Raw genomic sequence first — 17,278 nt, 5'->3', positions numbered from 1 at the left:
GGCCAACAGGATCCTCTTGTGTAAAGTTCTGCTGTTATGTGTGTGCCTTGGGTAATTGCACAAAATATTGAGAAAAAATATAGTGATACAAAAATATTGTTTCAAGAATATTGAGCTATCAAAAATATCGCGACAGGCATATCGAAGGTAAAAATATTGTTTTTAGTATTGTAAAAATATTGATGTTGAAAATATAATTCTATTTAATATTAAATATTGGTTGTAAGTGTTAATCAGTATATAATTTATTGTAGTGTGTTTGATTGTATATATTTATTATTTTCATTTATTTGTTTTTAGTAATATAATTTATTTTGTTATGAAATCGTTGAAATTTATGTTTTTTGTTTTATTAATGCATATAAATAATTGTTTAATTTTTGTTTTCAGTAGCAGGATGTTGGGTTTTTAGGGGATAAGGGTGGGGAGATTTAAAAAAATATATATTTTAAATTACATTTTAAGTTAATAATTTTAAAGAAATGCAAATTAATATTTAGAATTTGTGAATTAATTTTGTTATATTCATAGTTTTAAAACATTTTATCTTCATATTAATGAAGATATACATTAATAGTATTAAATAACAAATAAAACAATTACATTGTAAAAAATGTAAAAATATATAACAAAACTTTCAATAAAGTTAAAGTTTAGAAATATTTTTGTGTAAGATGTTAAGCTTTTAAAATGAGTGTATCTTTTTTACAAATTGTTTTAAAGATGTTCTGTTTTATAATGGTAATTCATTTTTAAAATGTTTTAACTTTTTAAATTATAAAATGTTTTCAAATATCTTTTTCCTAAGATTGGCTAAATTTTATTTGTCATTTTATGGTTTATTGTTTAGGAATGGTAATAAATAAGTGCAGTTTCTAATAGTGAGACCGACACATGGTTTGTGTAATTAAGGTACTGGATGGTGCTGATCTCAACAAATTAGGAATGAATGTGTATGTGACTGTGCACTGAGTCAGAGATGAAGTGTGTTCTAATATTTGAAAAGTGAAGAGGTCCCAGTTGTCTGATGCATTTGTGTGCTGAGTGGGTGTTTATGTGTAGTAGGGCAAGGGGAGGGTCTGATTATGTAAGTGTGTTTCATCTGTGATTTAGGTAATAATTGTATGGATTTTGAATTGTCATTGGAAAGTTAAGAGTAGGTGAGCGGACGTGCGGGCTATAATGCTCAAATAGGGTTCGCCCTTATTTTTACAGCATTTTGTGATTGATTACTTCCGCTTCATTTAGGTGAGAATTATTTTGCTCCCTGGGACAAAACAAGACCATGCTGTGGATGCCTCAAAAGCCTACCCTATTACTGTGAATTCCAGCACTTACATATCCAGCTGACCCCAATATCCTCTTTTTCTGTAATCTCTTTACAAGCTTACTACACTACATCACCCTGTGGAGATTAACAAGCCTTCTACAGAGGTCTTCTTTTTCACCCAGAGCCCTCTTTCCTTCTTTTTCACCCAGCACATGAATAGTATGAGGGGCAGTCTTAAGATAAGTCTGGCGAGAAGACATTGAATTGTGGACTTCATGTGTGTTTTGTACCTTATGCCATTTACTCTCTTGCTCCAGGGCCAGGAAGTCTCATTATTCTCCTCCTGTTATTGGGCAGCTAAGGGAGTTAGGGAGTTATCTCATTTTTGGGTCACCCAAGCACAGGCCAAGCTTGTGGAGCAGCATGGCATAGTTTGCTTCAGAGTGGGTATCCTCATTAATTTAGTTACTGATGACCCCTAGCCCACAACAGGTCTACATTAGGCCCAGTTATGTAACATGCACTTGGCAGTTCGGAATGGGATGAACCCATGAGGAGCAAGGTCAGTACTGATTTGCTTAGGGTGGGTCTCTCTAAAAGGAGCACAGTGGGTGTATTCGATGGGTTAGAATGCTACCTAGAGTGATTGCCAGTGGTTGGTGCTTTAGAGTTGCTAAATCTAACAGTGGATCACCCAGGGCTATTGCCTGTTAGGTGACCATTAAACCTGATAAAATTGTGTTGCCTTACAAGTGATAGCACCTGAGCTGATCTACCACTATTTTCGCCCCCATCCACAATCACAAAAGATATGTCATTTAACAAGTCAGAAGAATCGGCATCTGACTGATGAAGTGGCATATTGAAATTAAAATTGCCTGCCAAGATAAACATAGAATCTGGAAAGAGGCATTATAGCGTGTACAAGTCATAGTCAAAATTCTTCAAGTTATCAACAAAAGATACTACACTGGGTGGGATATAAATATTTAATCAGATCACAGACCAAGAAAAATTATCTTGATTCGAGGGAACAATGATGCACACCAACAGACAGGTATAGGTTATGTACAGGTTTTGGACCTTCATCTCGCAGAGAATGGACACCAGTCAGTAGACCACCAGAATTATGTCCTGGCTTGGTTAGAATTGCATTTTTTACACAAATCACATAACCATCACGAGATGGGCTCTCCAGCAACCACATCTCCTGAAGAAGTAGTATTGAATATTTCTCTGCTGTTGGATTACGTAGGAGGTTTGACAAGTTCTTAGAACCGTGAATGTTCCAAATTGAGACCAAAAGTGGTGCGGGATGCCATTTAGTCTATTAACAACTACTCGTGCCCCTTCCTCCATGTGCAAAATCTAAGGATGTTTGGCATGCCGCAGGAATAAAGAGTAATAGTTGGGACCATTGTCATATAAATCGCTTTGGTCTAAGCTTGTTGGTATTCTAACTAAATAATCATTTAACCCATGATCGACATACTTATTCAGCTAAGAGAGAGGTCGAGCCTGGTGGAAAGGTTTGACTTGAGTTGCAGTCAGACCCTCATGATTTGTTAGGAATGGGGAATGTAAACTGTGGGACAAATGTGGATGGTCAGCTTCTCCGAGACCCCTGCAAATTTCGACAATTGATTTGATTTTTTAATTTATAAAGCTCGACAAATACCTATAGGCATTAAGGCGCTCTAGTTACAGCAGCAAGCGCGATTCAGCGGTAATCAAACAGATACGAGGCCAACAAAAGAAATAGCTTATACAGTGTATAGCCAGGTCTTTAATGCCTTTATGAAAGGTAAATGCCCTTTGATTGTCAAAGACTGAGGGAGCGAGTTCCAGAGTGTGGCAGCAGCAAGTGAGAAAGTTCTGCCCCCATCTCATTTTACAATATGGGAAAAGTGACATGATTGTGATGGGCTGATCGCAGATCCCTACCTGAAATGTACCACTGGAACACCCCCCTTATTCCAGCTGGGCTTGTTTGATAAAGAGCCTTATGTACCATACAGATAGTCTTAAGTTTGATACGCTTTCGGATAGGGAGCAAGAGAAGCTCACACAACCCTGCAAAAGCAGATTGATGCTTGGGACTATCAAGAATAGCCCTGGCAAGAGTGTTCTGTGCTACCTGCAGTTTTGCTTGGGTACTGATGTTAGAATCAAAGAGTGTTGCAGTAATCAATTCTGGACAAAACCAACGCCAGAGGAACCTGCTCCTGCACTGAGATGGGCTTTAAGGGAAAGATTTATTTTAATCTTCTTATAAGCCAGAAGCATGTTGCAACTAGATAATTGGCCCATCCATCCAGAGAAAGCTAAGTTTCTAGAATCACTCCAAGATTTTTAACCTTATCAGCTGGGACAGGCAAAGTGCACGGGAGTCCGTCCACAAGGTATCATTCCAGATTGAGGTATGCGTTTCAAAAAGCAGCACCTCAAAGTTCTCGCCATTGACTTTAAGGAAGTTTCTTCCCAACCATTCTGCTACCGCAGACATACAGTGTGAGGAATTAACTACAATGGCTGCAGAATTCCTAGGAATCGGAATAATGATTTGGGTGTCGTCAGAATATGATATCGAATGTAGCCCATAGGAATGGATAATGGTGGCAAGGCAGGGAAAAGACATCAGAATGGTGTTGATTCAGCATGACCATTTAAGAGAGATCTTTATGGAAGGAGAACAATAGTGCCCTATCTGTAATGCCCATCTCTTGTAGGCGTTCAATTTGTAAAGAAGGGGAGATGGCATCAAAGGCCGCGGATAGATCCAATAGGATCAAGTTCACACCATGCTCTTCATTCACTAACTGCCTGATATAATCTGTGGCCGACACTAATGCAGATCCAGGGGCATATGTACAATGAAGTGATATAGCACAGCGTTAGCCTTCTTAGCTTAACGCCATGCTTCGCCTCTTCTGAAACACAGGGCTGCACCGTATTTACAACAATACGGCACAGCCCAGTGTTTAACCCTGCGCTGGCGCTAAATTTAGCTGCCGAGCGCCAACGCAGCCACTCCTGAACCATTGTGCAAGGGTGCCTGCATTGCAGGGTAAGATTGTTTATGCGCAGGAAGGTGTCCCTTCCTGCACACAAACAATCAGTAATGGAGTTTTGTAACTTTTTATTGTGTAGCAGAATGCAGCACACATAGAAGTTGCAACTTGTAATTTTTTCTAATGATTGTTTATGAGAAGGAATGAAACACAAGGAGATGATGGACAGAGCGCTGAAACTTTTCAGATACTCACCCACAGTAACAGATCTGGCTTGATTCCATCATCATTCTTTAGCTCACTTCAGACTCAACCATATGCAAATCAGTCTTTACCCTGTTCCTCCTGGAAGCAGTCCAGCCCGGACTGCCAAGCCAGGTCATCCCTAGACCAGAAACAAGCATTCTGGGACCGGTTTCAGGGTAACACCCCTTATCAGCCAGGCTAGCTTGAATCCAGTGGCAAAGTGAGCAAGGGACCCATGTCTGGGCATACCTTGCCAACTTAGGGCGAACAAAGCAAACACAAGGACTGGGGTTGAGTGTCTGGAAAGTTTCAGTGCTCTGGCCATCATCTCCTTGTGTTTGCTTAGTTTGCTATAAGTTGGCAGGGTATGCCCAGATGAGGGTCTCTTGGGGGGAAGTCAATAGATGACGGAATAGGGAAAATAAATAAATAAAAACACTTACCTTGATCTCGCAGCATTGCCGACCGAAGGGGCGAGCGCAAGGTAAGTGGTTTTCTTTCTTTTTTCTTCTTCCTATTCTGTCGTCTGCCGACTTAAGCCACGCTCACCCCACCCCACCGCTCTTACCTGCACCGGCCACAACAGTGCAGAAGTCTTGCGACCCTTCAGCCACTCTGACTGCCGATGGTGAGGAGAGCTGTTGTACCACCCGAAAAAGCTCTTTAGAGGATTTAGCTGAATTAATTTTGTTGGTGCAGTATAATGATTTTTCATCTGTAAGAGCTATTTAGTATTCCCTAATCCTACTCCTGTGAATGACTTTTTCTTGCTCCTTGTAGGTCTTCCTCCATATTCGCTTCTGGCTGCGACAGGCCTGTCTAAGAGTTCTCAGCCTCTTGCTAAACCACGGGCCCGTGGGAGAGTTACTCTTCATCTTAATCTCACAAATGGGGGCTACCATATCAGCTGCCACTCCCAGCCAGGATACAAAGGCCTCTGCACCCTTATCTACATTATCATGTATATCCATGGGCAAGTTATCTAGATCATTAGCCAATGCTTCTATAGGTTCTCCCTTCCAATTTTTCCTACCCACCTTGGCATTAGATTAAAAACATTTCACACGCAAATGGGGAATATTCGTGAATATAACACAACTCCATGGTCTGACCAACCTAGAGGGGACACGGACTGGAATGTTACCTGAGGATCATTCGGAAATATACCATACTGGGTATGTCCTGGCTCATGGATAGGTGCTTTAACCAACTGGAACATCCCCACTCCACTAAAGGTCTCCTTCAGTGCCATAGAGTCTTTAATAGCATTCTCTTCAAGGTGGAAATTAAAGTCACCCAAAATGGTCATCCCACTCTTTACCAGATAGGGTTCTATAGGATTCAAAAACTCCTTTAAAAAAGTGGTGCTAGGACAAGGAGGCCTATAAACCAGCATCCCAGCAAATTAGCTAGTATCAGATAGTTTAAACTTAAAATGAAAGGTTTCACAAGAGCTAGTGCTTAGGCTAGATTCAATGTGGCACTTATAAAAAAGTTTTAAAAACAAATGCCAGACCCCCTCCTGACCTACCCACTCAATCTAGTCTGAGGATGGATTAGTGCGGCGGGACAGCATCAATCAGGTCAGGACCAGAAGCTTCACTGGCCCATGCTTCTGTAACAAAAACCCAATCTGGATCATGTGATACAAGAAAATCAGCGAACTCCATTTAGTGTTTAATCAACGATCTTGCATTAATGAGAAACCCTTCAAATGTAATCCCTACCATGTGTGATGAACTCAGGTGCGGCTTCCTGGATTGCAGAGGCAGAGGATTATGGTCTGAGAGTGTCTTACTCTGGCACTCTGTGCAATACAAAGAAGCATGCATTGGGTGCAGAGGAACAGGTCAAATCTGCGTGTGTATGGTAAAAGGATTCCTGGATAGGGGGATCGCTCTCCATGAATTTCTATGTAAATTGATGACCATGTTCTTTTTGCCACAACGAGTAACACATCAGGTTGTTTCACCACGGATTTACACTGTTGGGTAGGCATTTCAAACAAAGGTACTGGTTAGCTGTCCCGCTGAGAAAGATCAACTTCATTCTTATTTGGGTGTATGAGAGTACTGTTCATGTTTTTTATGACAAGTTTGCTAACTTACAGGCACCTTTCAGAAATCTCCTAACAAAAGCTGAAAATTTCAGCTGGGTTGAGGAACCCCAAAAGCATCAGATTCGTTGAAGAAATCCATAACTGAATCTCCTCCCCTAAACTAATTGCATCGCTCTGCATTGCGCATAGCATCGGTGGGAACCAGTGGTGTGAGTTTATGGGCCATCCTTATGAAAAAAGTTCACAGGTGTGATGAAACAGTAGCATTTGCCTGAAGATCTTTGACATCATGCCACTTTCGATCTGGAGGGTCGAATATGCTCATACACAATTTAACATTTTAAAATCTATTAATGGGAAAAAAATGACACTAAAACTGAACGCAAACCCTGGCCTTCTCTTCTCAGTGGAGATAGCGCTGGTAAGGCATATTCATAATTATTTATAAATGATATGACTATAATTTGAAATCAATTTTTTCCTGGGTCATGTAATTTGGCTGCTTATTGCTTACCTAGATTACATGATATTCCAAATAATAATAAAAATTGTGTAAGATTGTGTTATTACTTTTGTTAAGTATATTTTAGAAAAATATGATTTCAAGTTTAATATGAAAAAGTGGTCTGTGGCAACTGAGAACGAGAGCCTCCTACGAAAGTTCAAATAATTCATTTGCCACGGTTGACCCAGACAACACATTTTGTCAAGTGATTTGCAAGTGCATTGGAAAGATAAGGAGCACATTTATGTAGGTGACTACTTAGTGCTTATGGAATGGTGTAGTATTCTCCTACTGGAGATATGCTTCTACATCTTGTTAGATGCCTATGCTGTTCATTTGGGGGAAACTCTCATAAAAAGAAGAATCCAAAAATATTAATGGTAGTCTTATATAGTTCAAAGGAAATGCAGATTATGTGAGGAGATGTGGTGTGTATGCCATTTCAATTCAAGGTTCAAACTGGTATACTGGGAATTCAGATTTTCCCCAGAGACACTGGCAAAAGTGTCCATTGATTAATTAGGACCATATTTCACTAGGATATTCAGGAGCATCTGTGCATTAGTTGTGATGGATTACCTTTCCAAGTGGGCAGTGATTAAATGAGTTGGTCATCCCAACACTGATGCACAGTCACAATTGCTTATATTAATATTAGTTGCACTGAGAGAAATATGCTTGAGCTGGGTGTCCAACCTTCCTCCTACAGGCTCTGAATAGCTCAAGTCTGCTCAGAGATTTGCTAAACTGGATTGTATAAATGGATCTAATAAATGGATGAAGATATGGGAACCATTCCAGGCAAAATTCAAACACTAATCTACAAGTCTAATGATTAAAGACAGAAAACAACACTGAAGGATGACCGAGTTGGGTTGCGGAACTCCCAAGACATGTTGAATGAAGTCTTACCCAGGAATCAGTGACTCTAGGCTAGAGGGTCAACACCGGAAGATCACAAAACACTCCTCACTTGTTGCCTTATACCAGGACAAAACTTTATAAACAAAACTCTGCCAAACTCAATAATTGCTCATGGTGGAGTTTGAGTAAAATTGTCACGGTTAATCTTGATGTAACTGAACCTGATCATCTGAAAAGTGATTATGACATTCTTCTTTGACTAAAAATGTGGATCCAGTATCTCCATCGAACTTCCTGTTTGGCAGTGCCAAGCCATAATTCACAAGACTCTGACATTTCTAAAGGTAAGTCTGCTTTGAATTGTTCTTCTGGAGGAATGCATTTGCAGGGAGAGTCTAACAGTGAACAGCATAGGTGAGAAGCAGATCATTAACTGATGCTCAGCTTCAACCTAATATTGAATTCAATGATTCTGCTTTGGATCGTGGTACAATCAGACGCACGAGGTAAACAGGAATTCCCACAAAAATGGAGGATTATTATTTAGATGAGTTACTTCCTCATTCACGTGTTCATACTGACCTTCCTCTTGCTTGTTTTAGAGGAGGGTGTGATGTAATGTTGCATTTGATATTTGTTTAGGGCTTCTAGATTTATTACAGGTTGCTCACTATCAGTTGTTCTTATCACCAGTGTTTGCTTGCAAGTTATTTCCCTCAAACATAGGCATGCCCTGTTGCTTTGGAACCACAACTGACTCTCTCCCTCCTTGTTAACTTTCCTTTTTATTATTCTTTACTCAGTGTGATAGATTGTTTCCTTTTGCCTCCACGCAGTGCTCGCCGCGGCTTGTATTCTATGTAAGCCATTCGCCTGTCAGTTTGCCCTTGCTATCCCTGCTCATCACATCACTGCAGGGCAACTGCTTATCCTCCACAGACTTTTCCTGCTGATGAAGCGCTGAGGTCATTTCTTTATCCATTCCTCTCTCTAGCGCCTCAACGTTTATAAACACATTTTTATTATTATTTCTCAACAAAGTACTTATAATAAGGGATCAAGCCCCTCAACTTATTTCCCGTTCTGCTCACTGCTGAATTCAGGATTGGTTAACAGGACCAGCCCAGAGATTAACTTGTTACACAATTGAAATCACTCTCCATAATAATCGGTAGAAGTGCCACCAACACCAAATACTGTGATAATCGGTCTAGAAATGTAGCTTACACAAGTTGCTTTCTGGTGGGTACGAAGGGTACTCCTGGTTTAATCCACACTAAGGTGACTCTTGCGAATGCTGAATAAGATGCATGGTTTTCTAGCCCTCTCCACTTCCTTCTCAAATTCTCTCCCTCCGAACTCATCCGGTGAGCTTAATGTAACAAGGCAAAGTCTACACCTCTCCTCCTCAATTAGGTGTAGACTCTATGGGGCAGATTTGCCACTTTTTTCACGCAGTGCAGCAGTCGCAAATGCTATGGTGTGTGAAAAGGAGAGAGGAGGAGAGCACCAAATGTACTGAAAAATGGCACTCTAGTCCCGTTTCCCTAGTGCCAGCGCTGAAATCATCTGCCGTGCGCCACAGACACACCTTTGCGCCATGGTGCAAGGGTGTCTCTGTGAGTCTAGCATAGGTTTTGTACTGGAAGGGTACCCTTCCAGTTCAAAATACTATGGGGCAGATTTACAAGCCCCTTGCGACATTTTTACGACAATGTTGCGTCCAAGGATTCCCTTTATCAGGCAACCACTGTCGCTTCGAACCGGATCGTATTATCGTCCAGTGCCAATTGTATCCATTTACTCTGGCTCACTCTCGAGCCTTCGCGTAAAGACGCAGGTGCCCTCAATTGATCACCGCACCGCTACGGCAAGAGCTAATTATCTTCACTTCACTCTAATTGAGGATTCTGTCCTTTTAATCAAGGCAGTATGTTATACTCAGGCAAATAATTACACCGTCCTGATGATGATCCCTATATCGAGTTAAAGGGGATAGAAACGTTGTCGACCTATGTAACATATTTACACGTTAAACCATTGTGTTAAACCCAGTGTGAGTATTGTTCATGGAAAGCTTGTCTTCTATTTCCATTGACCATAAGCTTCCTTTGTTTCTTCGCCTGAACTACTAAATGTCCAAATATAATTGTCCTTTGTTTGTATGTAGGACGCAGGATTGTGTTCCACTGTATGTCCCTGTGTGCCCTTGAATATGCTTAACAATTCTTTGAATTATTAAATTGTTTCTCCGGCTGGTTATCCTACAATACAGTACTGATCCTGGTCTATATTCATCATTACGTTATAAATGTTTTTTAAGGACCTTTGTGCATAATATAAAGTTGATGCCCAAGGTCCTTAATTACCTTGTGGGTTCCCTTGTTGACTATAAAACACATCTAGTGAGATGCATCACGTTGTAAAGCCTGTGCTACATTATACCTATGTCAGGTATAATGTATGCAGGGTGGGCGTTCTGTCGCAAGGAAGCACCGTAAAAGTGAGGCAGTAAAATTTACAAGATTTCACTGAGTCACTTTTACCTCCTTGCTGCGTCAAAACCTTACGCCTGCTAGAAGCAGTTGTAAGTAGTGATGCAGCATGTTAGGTATAGGGAGCCCCTGAGCATTGCTGGAGTTGTGTGGCAATTGCGACACGACCCCAGCAATGCGCTGCCCTTACGACATAAGATGCGACATGCATCTGACTATCCTTGCAGCACGGTGCATTGCATTGTAAATGCGACGCATCCGTGGTGGTGGCAGGGTATTCCTACGTGTCACATCTTTACTGGCGCATCCTTGCTAATAGGCAGGGATGCGCCAGTCCTTGTAAATCTGCCCATCAGCATAGACTGGCCTTAACCCTTTTCCTTCTTTGTATTTGTGCTGCAAAGTGCAGCACACATAAAAAGTTGGAAAAGGAAGGCAAAATGAAAGCATTTCTCCTTCCTTGCACCTACTTTAAATGGGCACAGTTTTCTAACGCTAAACTCTGTCAACTTTATTTAGTAAATTGGGTTTCGCGTCACAAACCTTGGGTGGTTTCATAGGAACACCCATGCCCCACCCATGGTATGTCCCCTTGGTGCTAAGTAATGCAAAGAAGCGCTATGCAATGCTTCGCGTTACTTTCACGTTATTTCCAGCGCTAAACAAGTTTAGCGCAGGAAATTACATTGGAAAAAAAATATTTTGTGATGCAATTACGGCGTAAAATCTTAGTAAATCTCCCTCTATATCTCTTGGATAATCTTTCCAGGCCTCTAACAGTCCATATTAGAAATAAGTATCTAGTAGATGTTTTTAAACCCACCTCTCTTTCCTGTCTGCATTCCACCTACCGAACCAATCGTTCCTATAGGGGTTCAAAACACATTGATGGAATAGTTTACTTTTGAGAACTCTGCCACTGGCCGCTCTGCCCTGCTATTATATGAAACGTATTCCCTCCAAGCAACCAATTATGGCAATTTCATCATGGAAAATACGATATGAAGCGTGTGTGGGGATGGTGTAACCTTCCCTGATGATACGCTATGCTGTTATATTGCATCATTTGGGTGCGAAGAGTGGGAGCCACCAGTGATCCAAACCTATATTCTTGCATCTGAGTCAGCATATGATCCCTTTGCGTCAGTATCAGTTAAGGCAGCACTTGGTCAACTGTGTTCATTTCATTTGTTGGTAGACCTCTAAAGCTTTGTGATCAATTTCTGCAGTCCTTCTCTTGTAATAGAGTTGAAAGTCTGAACTGCAGTTCTTTCTGTTTGTAGGCCCCGGCTCAACTCATTCAGTATCCCTGGATGAATTGGTGAAAATGCATGATTTCATGTCATCCAGGACTTTTAGTATGGTTTTGAAAAGGAGCATATAGCCAAGGAGATATTTAGGGAGTTTTGCTCTGACTTCACAGGAGGGGTTACTTTGTTGCTACACCTTTGCAGTGTTGTCTGGAAATAAGAAAGCCTTGTGTCCTCCACGTCAAAGGGGGCGCTTTGCCTAGTGCTCTGAAGCAACAACTCTTAGTCCCTGGAATTGAGCATTTGGGGGGCACCTGAGCCGCTGCCAGAACCACAGGTACCCTGTGGGCACACTCAACGTTGATGAAGTTAAATAAGGCTTTGGTAACCACTGCCTTGTTTACCCTGTCTTCCAGAAATAGTTCCATCTGTTGGCCTTCCACTTTTTCAAACAGGACTATCAGTCTTATATTCTGCGAGGTAGCCTTGTGAATCTTCTGATCAATTCTAAGAAGCAAATTCTTTTTCCAGTTATGCCACCTGTGTTTGAAGACACTCAACATTCAGCTCAATTGTCATCAACATATCTTTGTTTTCAGTTATTGTTTCAACTAGCTTTTCTGATCAGCTCTAAGAAGTCCGGTCCAGGGCCATTGGGTCGACCTGTTTTTCGAGAGCCTTCTTGGTATCGTATATGGTGCTAAAATCTTCATGGAATTTATTTGGTGTGTAAGAATAGCATCTGTCTTCAAGGATGCTGACAATGGCTTTGATTGGTGAAGTTGTGTAGTAATGGGCTGCATTTTATTCACTGCAGTTGGTGGTAATATTTACAACGGGGTCAGTTTACCCATCGTGCTGCAGGGCAAAACAGATTTATAAAGTAATATTGACTGGAGCAACAAAGGCACCCTCCATTTCCGGATTACATTGCCTCCAATTATTCATCTTAATATGTAGTGCTCCACAACTTGAGAACAGACACAAATTGTTGCACATCCACTTTGCACAGATGTAAAGGATCTGTGTTCTTCATATGCTGTAGATAATGTCTGTGAAAATGCACCTTAAGATACTCTTTATTTTCCTCAATGAGTTAAAAGTTTGTCTCAGTCAAGTGTTTTGTTTATTGTGATGGAAGCTGCTTTGCAGAGGTGGTGGGGGGATGTAATGCTCCGCTGGGTAGCCAAGAGACCCAACTGACCTCCCACACAATTGTGCCCCAAGACCCCCAAGGTGAAATTCCATTCTCATCTAAAAGGACAAGGGTCCAGCATTGCTAACATCTTATGCCTCGCCTGCAAGAGGCGCTTGATTCATGGCAAGAGGCTTCACTATAGAGAAACCACCTCACTGCAGGCTCAGCTCCTCCTGGTATGGGAATAAGGATCCCCCAATCAGCCAACCAGTTTGCGGCAGTCTGTCGAAAGCCTAGTGTACTCTGGTCAAGGATCTTCCTGACAGCTCTGGATCTCCTCAGCCGTGTGCCAATAGCCTTTGTGCCTCTAGGTTTCCTCTCTGTTAGTCTGGGTCACACACGCTCAACAGCTCCAATGCTAGGTGCCCTCTTGTCACCTATGTCTCGGTTCAAGCAGGGTATGTCTTATTCGTTTGCGGGCTTCAAAATGCTACAACCATGCCTTCGCCAAAAACGTCACAGGACACCTTTTTGTGTAAGACCCAGAAGAGATGCCAAGTGGTCAACCTGAAGGATGTGACGGTTTTACAAGGTCGGTGTGGAGAATCTGAGACAGGCACATCTTTCAACCTCAACTGTCAGCCACACCCCTGAGCAACATGTGAACTTTTACTGCATGCATCATCCCCCAGTTCCTGTCCACTTTGGCACCATTTTCTGTCCCTCAGGCCTGGCTGTTCTTACCTAGTCACCCAAGCTCCCTTGGGGCCCCTTGTTACATCTATACAGCCCCAGCAATAAGCTTCTAGATGCCCAGCCCTCTGTTTGTTAACCATCTATAAACAGACCCCTCCCCCTCCATGTGTTGAGTTATTTGTGTTATCCCAGGCTTTTGTTGAACTGTTAGCAGTAATTCCTGTAACTCAGAATATAACCAATGTAAGGATTCCAGACAGCGGAATGCATGTATTAAGAGCTATCTTTTTTGTCATAGGCTATGTGTCTCTCTTCAACGCTGGGCACCATAAGAGCCTATAAGCACATGCAAGAGCTTAACAAAGCTTGCAACACAAATATAAAGGAAGTGTGGTTTTAAACAGTTTTATTGAAAAACAAACAACTTTAGCCATACTATTGCATACTTTTTTTTAGCAGTCAAACTGTTAAACAGGAAAAGTAAATAACACAGACTTAGATACTAATGAAGTGTCATGACTTATCCTAGTGGCAGAATGACCGAAAGACACCAACAGCCCCCTCTTGGTACATTTTACCATTCCTGAAACTTGAATGTGAGTGGATAGGTTCCAAAACTGAAGACCAGATACACTAACCTTCTTCTTGGTCATGTTATAAGCAGAATGTTGGACTTAGATACAAATCTGATTATCTCTTATTGAACAGACGGGACTTCCTAAATATGAATTTCTGAGATTCTACTTTAACGGTGAGGTGCATGGTTTCCCAAGGTGTGGAGTTAAGTTCCACCCAACTCCACATTTCTCGCAGTATTGTGATGCCCTTCAGTAAAATAACAATAAGGATAAAACTTGCTCAGGTTGAAACATGTTCACTTGAGCTTTTCATCACATGCTTCATCAGCTCAAACCCCCTGAGATATGATATCAGATAACAGATTCATTGGTTTTAGGAGACTGAGCTGCAAGATCAAAGACAGCATACGCACATGGCTCTGTTTTGTGGCAAGGCTGTATTTTAACCATTGTATTTTCATTTTAATGGAATAAGTTTCTAGAAAATAACCATCAAGTAACATGCACTACTGAAAAAGTGCAAATTTGTAGGAGGCAAGAGAAAAAAGGATACAGAGACCCAAAATACTTCTTTTGGTTAAAACCGTATTCACAGTCAACATGGGCAAGGTTTATTCAGGCTTGCGGACATAATTTGCAATTGAGTTGCAAATGTATTGGACTCTCATCACAAAACTGTGAACTTAAGCTGACCAATCATAGCATACGACTGTCCTACATTATTACGTACCACATTTTACTTTTCCCACCACCTCTAAAGTTTAGATACTTGGTTTTTGCAGTCACAGGTGCAGATGTTTCGAATATTTAATAAGGTAGTTCAAAAGAGTATCTCTTTTACAATATGTTTTAAAAATCCCTTTTAAAATTCACATGAGACAGCTGGACTGCTTTTAAAGTCTTTGATATCCTGATGATTGTTTCCTGCGGTAGATGAAATACAGTATAATGCCCAAAATGATTATGATGACCACAGTAAGTCCAACAGCAAGAGCAATCCTGGAGTTGTAGTCTTGGAAGCACACAGATTCTGATGGAAAAAAAGGAAAAGGAAAACTGTTTATTAGCCCTTTTGTCCAAGGCAAGAATATTTATAAGCTCCACTTTTAAATCATGGACACGATTGCATATACAAAATTGTTTTTTCCAGTGTTTGTTTAGTGATTTCCTCCTAAGTACCCATAAATGGAATTATCACGAGAAATACCAAAAATTTAAATAATAGTTTTGCATCCTTAACGCACCTCCTTTTTCATAGATTTCATTAAATTGTCATGTATTTATTAAACATGTACAAACTGAATGGAATACTGGTCTAAAATTATAAATCTTTTTACAATTCACCATGTTATGCAACCGGTCATCAGATTTACTCCAAATCATGAAGCACCGCAGCGATCTGTTTTTTCAATTGCATATATCTATGGCTATATTTCTCCGTTTATTTTCACTGAAAAAAACTTTGCTAAAGGTCAGGTATAATTTCCATAACAAATAAAAGTTTGCTCCTAAAAAACTCAAGAAATAAACTTACAAATTACAGTTAAGATGACACTTTAGTTGCTATGCAAAACCTAAAAAGCACAGTGATTTCCTATGTCATTGCAAACCATAATCAACACACCTGCAATGCTCTGCTCATGACCTAACATATTTAAAAAAGCTATTTAATTGTAGGATCAGGGAGATGGGGGTCAAAGTAGGTGTAAGAATAATTTAAACTCACAATAAGAAGGTAGTTAGTGTTGTGGCATCAATGTATTGGTATTTCGAGATAGTTAACACACAACCGCTCCATTGGGGCAACCATGATAGACTGGAATGTAATGATCAAGATGATGAGATCCAGTCAAGTGCCTTGTCTCACATGCAGGTGGCTTTTACCCACATGTTTCTCAGCTTATGGTTGACAAGCAATGACACTGCTGCCTTTAGGAAGTGGTGATCTATGACCACAATTGATATCCATAGGTGGAATTTTTATCATCAATGGACAAAGTTTCAATGATTCCCTCTGAGGATTGGATAGTTTCTGTACTGTTAGTGAAGACTGCATAGTCATTTTATGTATAGCTTTCCTATCAATTTGTCGGAAAGCTTTGATTCAAACTATATAGTAGAACATCATATGGAACACAAGGAAATGGGGTTCTCTGGGGCTGTGAAAGGGTAGATATGACATTGGTCACAAAATTAATTGCAACAGTCCAAGGCAAACCTGCATGATAGGCACGGTATCAGCTTGAGCAGGTACACAACTCATTCTATTCTGGAGATGGCACCTGCCACTGGACTGTTGACCCGAGTGACGAACATGCATTCCCTGATACAAACAGGACCAGATGACTGAAGAACATCTGTAGGTACAGTGTGAAATGATTATGGACGTGCCCATGGCAAATGGAATGCGAACCAGTAGACTACTCGCTCACCACTGCAAGTTGGTGTCTAGGTGTTGGCTCAAAGAATGCAGGCCAAAGATAAGATGGACATGTCCTACGACAAGTGGTAAGGATATAATTCTGGTAGCTAAACTAGGTTAAGGTAACATTAAAATGAGATCTAGCCTAATTTCCATTCTGGGTGACAACTACTGCCCATTCTTTAACTTAGTTGTAAAAATGGTTTGCTTCACATGTTTAAACATGTGAATTTGCATGTGCAGAATTTCTCAGCAGGGTGGGAATGGGGCTTTCCAGGGTGGAGATGTCTCAGAATGTCGGTGAATTTGGGCTTGGGCGTATTCAAAAGTTTTACAAGGCACATTTCCAGTACCTATGGTAGAGCTGCATTTCTGCCACAACAGCATGAGAATTTGCTCCAGAAGGTTTGCCTTCTTTTATCTTACAAAATGATTTTGTTCCACAGCACTCAGACGCCTGAGTAAGGGGTGGTCACTTTCTTTTGTACCATGAGAAGTGAAACTGGAATTTGATTCCACTGGAGTGACAATGGATGGCAAGAAGTGCATCATGGACAACATTTTATTATGCCGTTGGACTGTGTGTGTAGAGAAGCAGGCAGGGTTTGAGGTTAGAGAATGATGATTAATGGCACGGAAGGAAGTTGCCAATATACAGAATATTTATTCAATGACCAAGCTTCGCACATCAAGGTTGAATTCCCTTCTGTACAAGATTTAAATGACAAGAGTGTGGTTGTCAGG

The 17,278-nt window shown here is 40.8% G+C and overlaps 1 protein-coding gene across 1 annotated transcript in view; it reads right to left on the bottom strand.

Annotated features, from left to right (window-relative positions):
* Positions 1–13,923: 13,923 nt before the first annotated feature.
* Positions 13,924–17,278, bottom strand: part of LAMP3 (lysosome associated membrane protein 3) — a 126,821-nt gene continuing 123,466 nt past the window's right edge. Inside the window, exon 6 of the mRNA XM_085635358.1 lies at positions 13,924–15,142. Coding sequence (XP_085491484.1) covers positions 15,006–15,142 — 137 coding nt within the window. The 3' untranslated portion in view covers positions 13,924–15,005. The remainder of the gene's footprint in view (positions 15,143–17,278) is intronic.

This window comes from Triturus cristatus, chromosome 11, assembly GCF_964204655.1.
Source record: "Triturus cristatus chromosome 11, aTriCri1.1, whole genome shotgun sequence".
Classification (NCBI taxonomy): Eukaryota; Metazoa; Chordata; class Amphibia; order Caudata; family Salamandridae; genus Triturus; species Triturus cristatus.
This window is presented reverse-complemented; position numbering and strand designations above follow the sequence as displayed.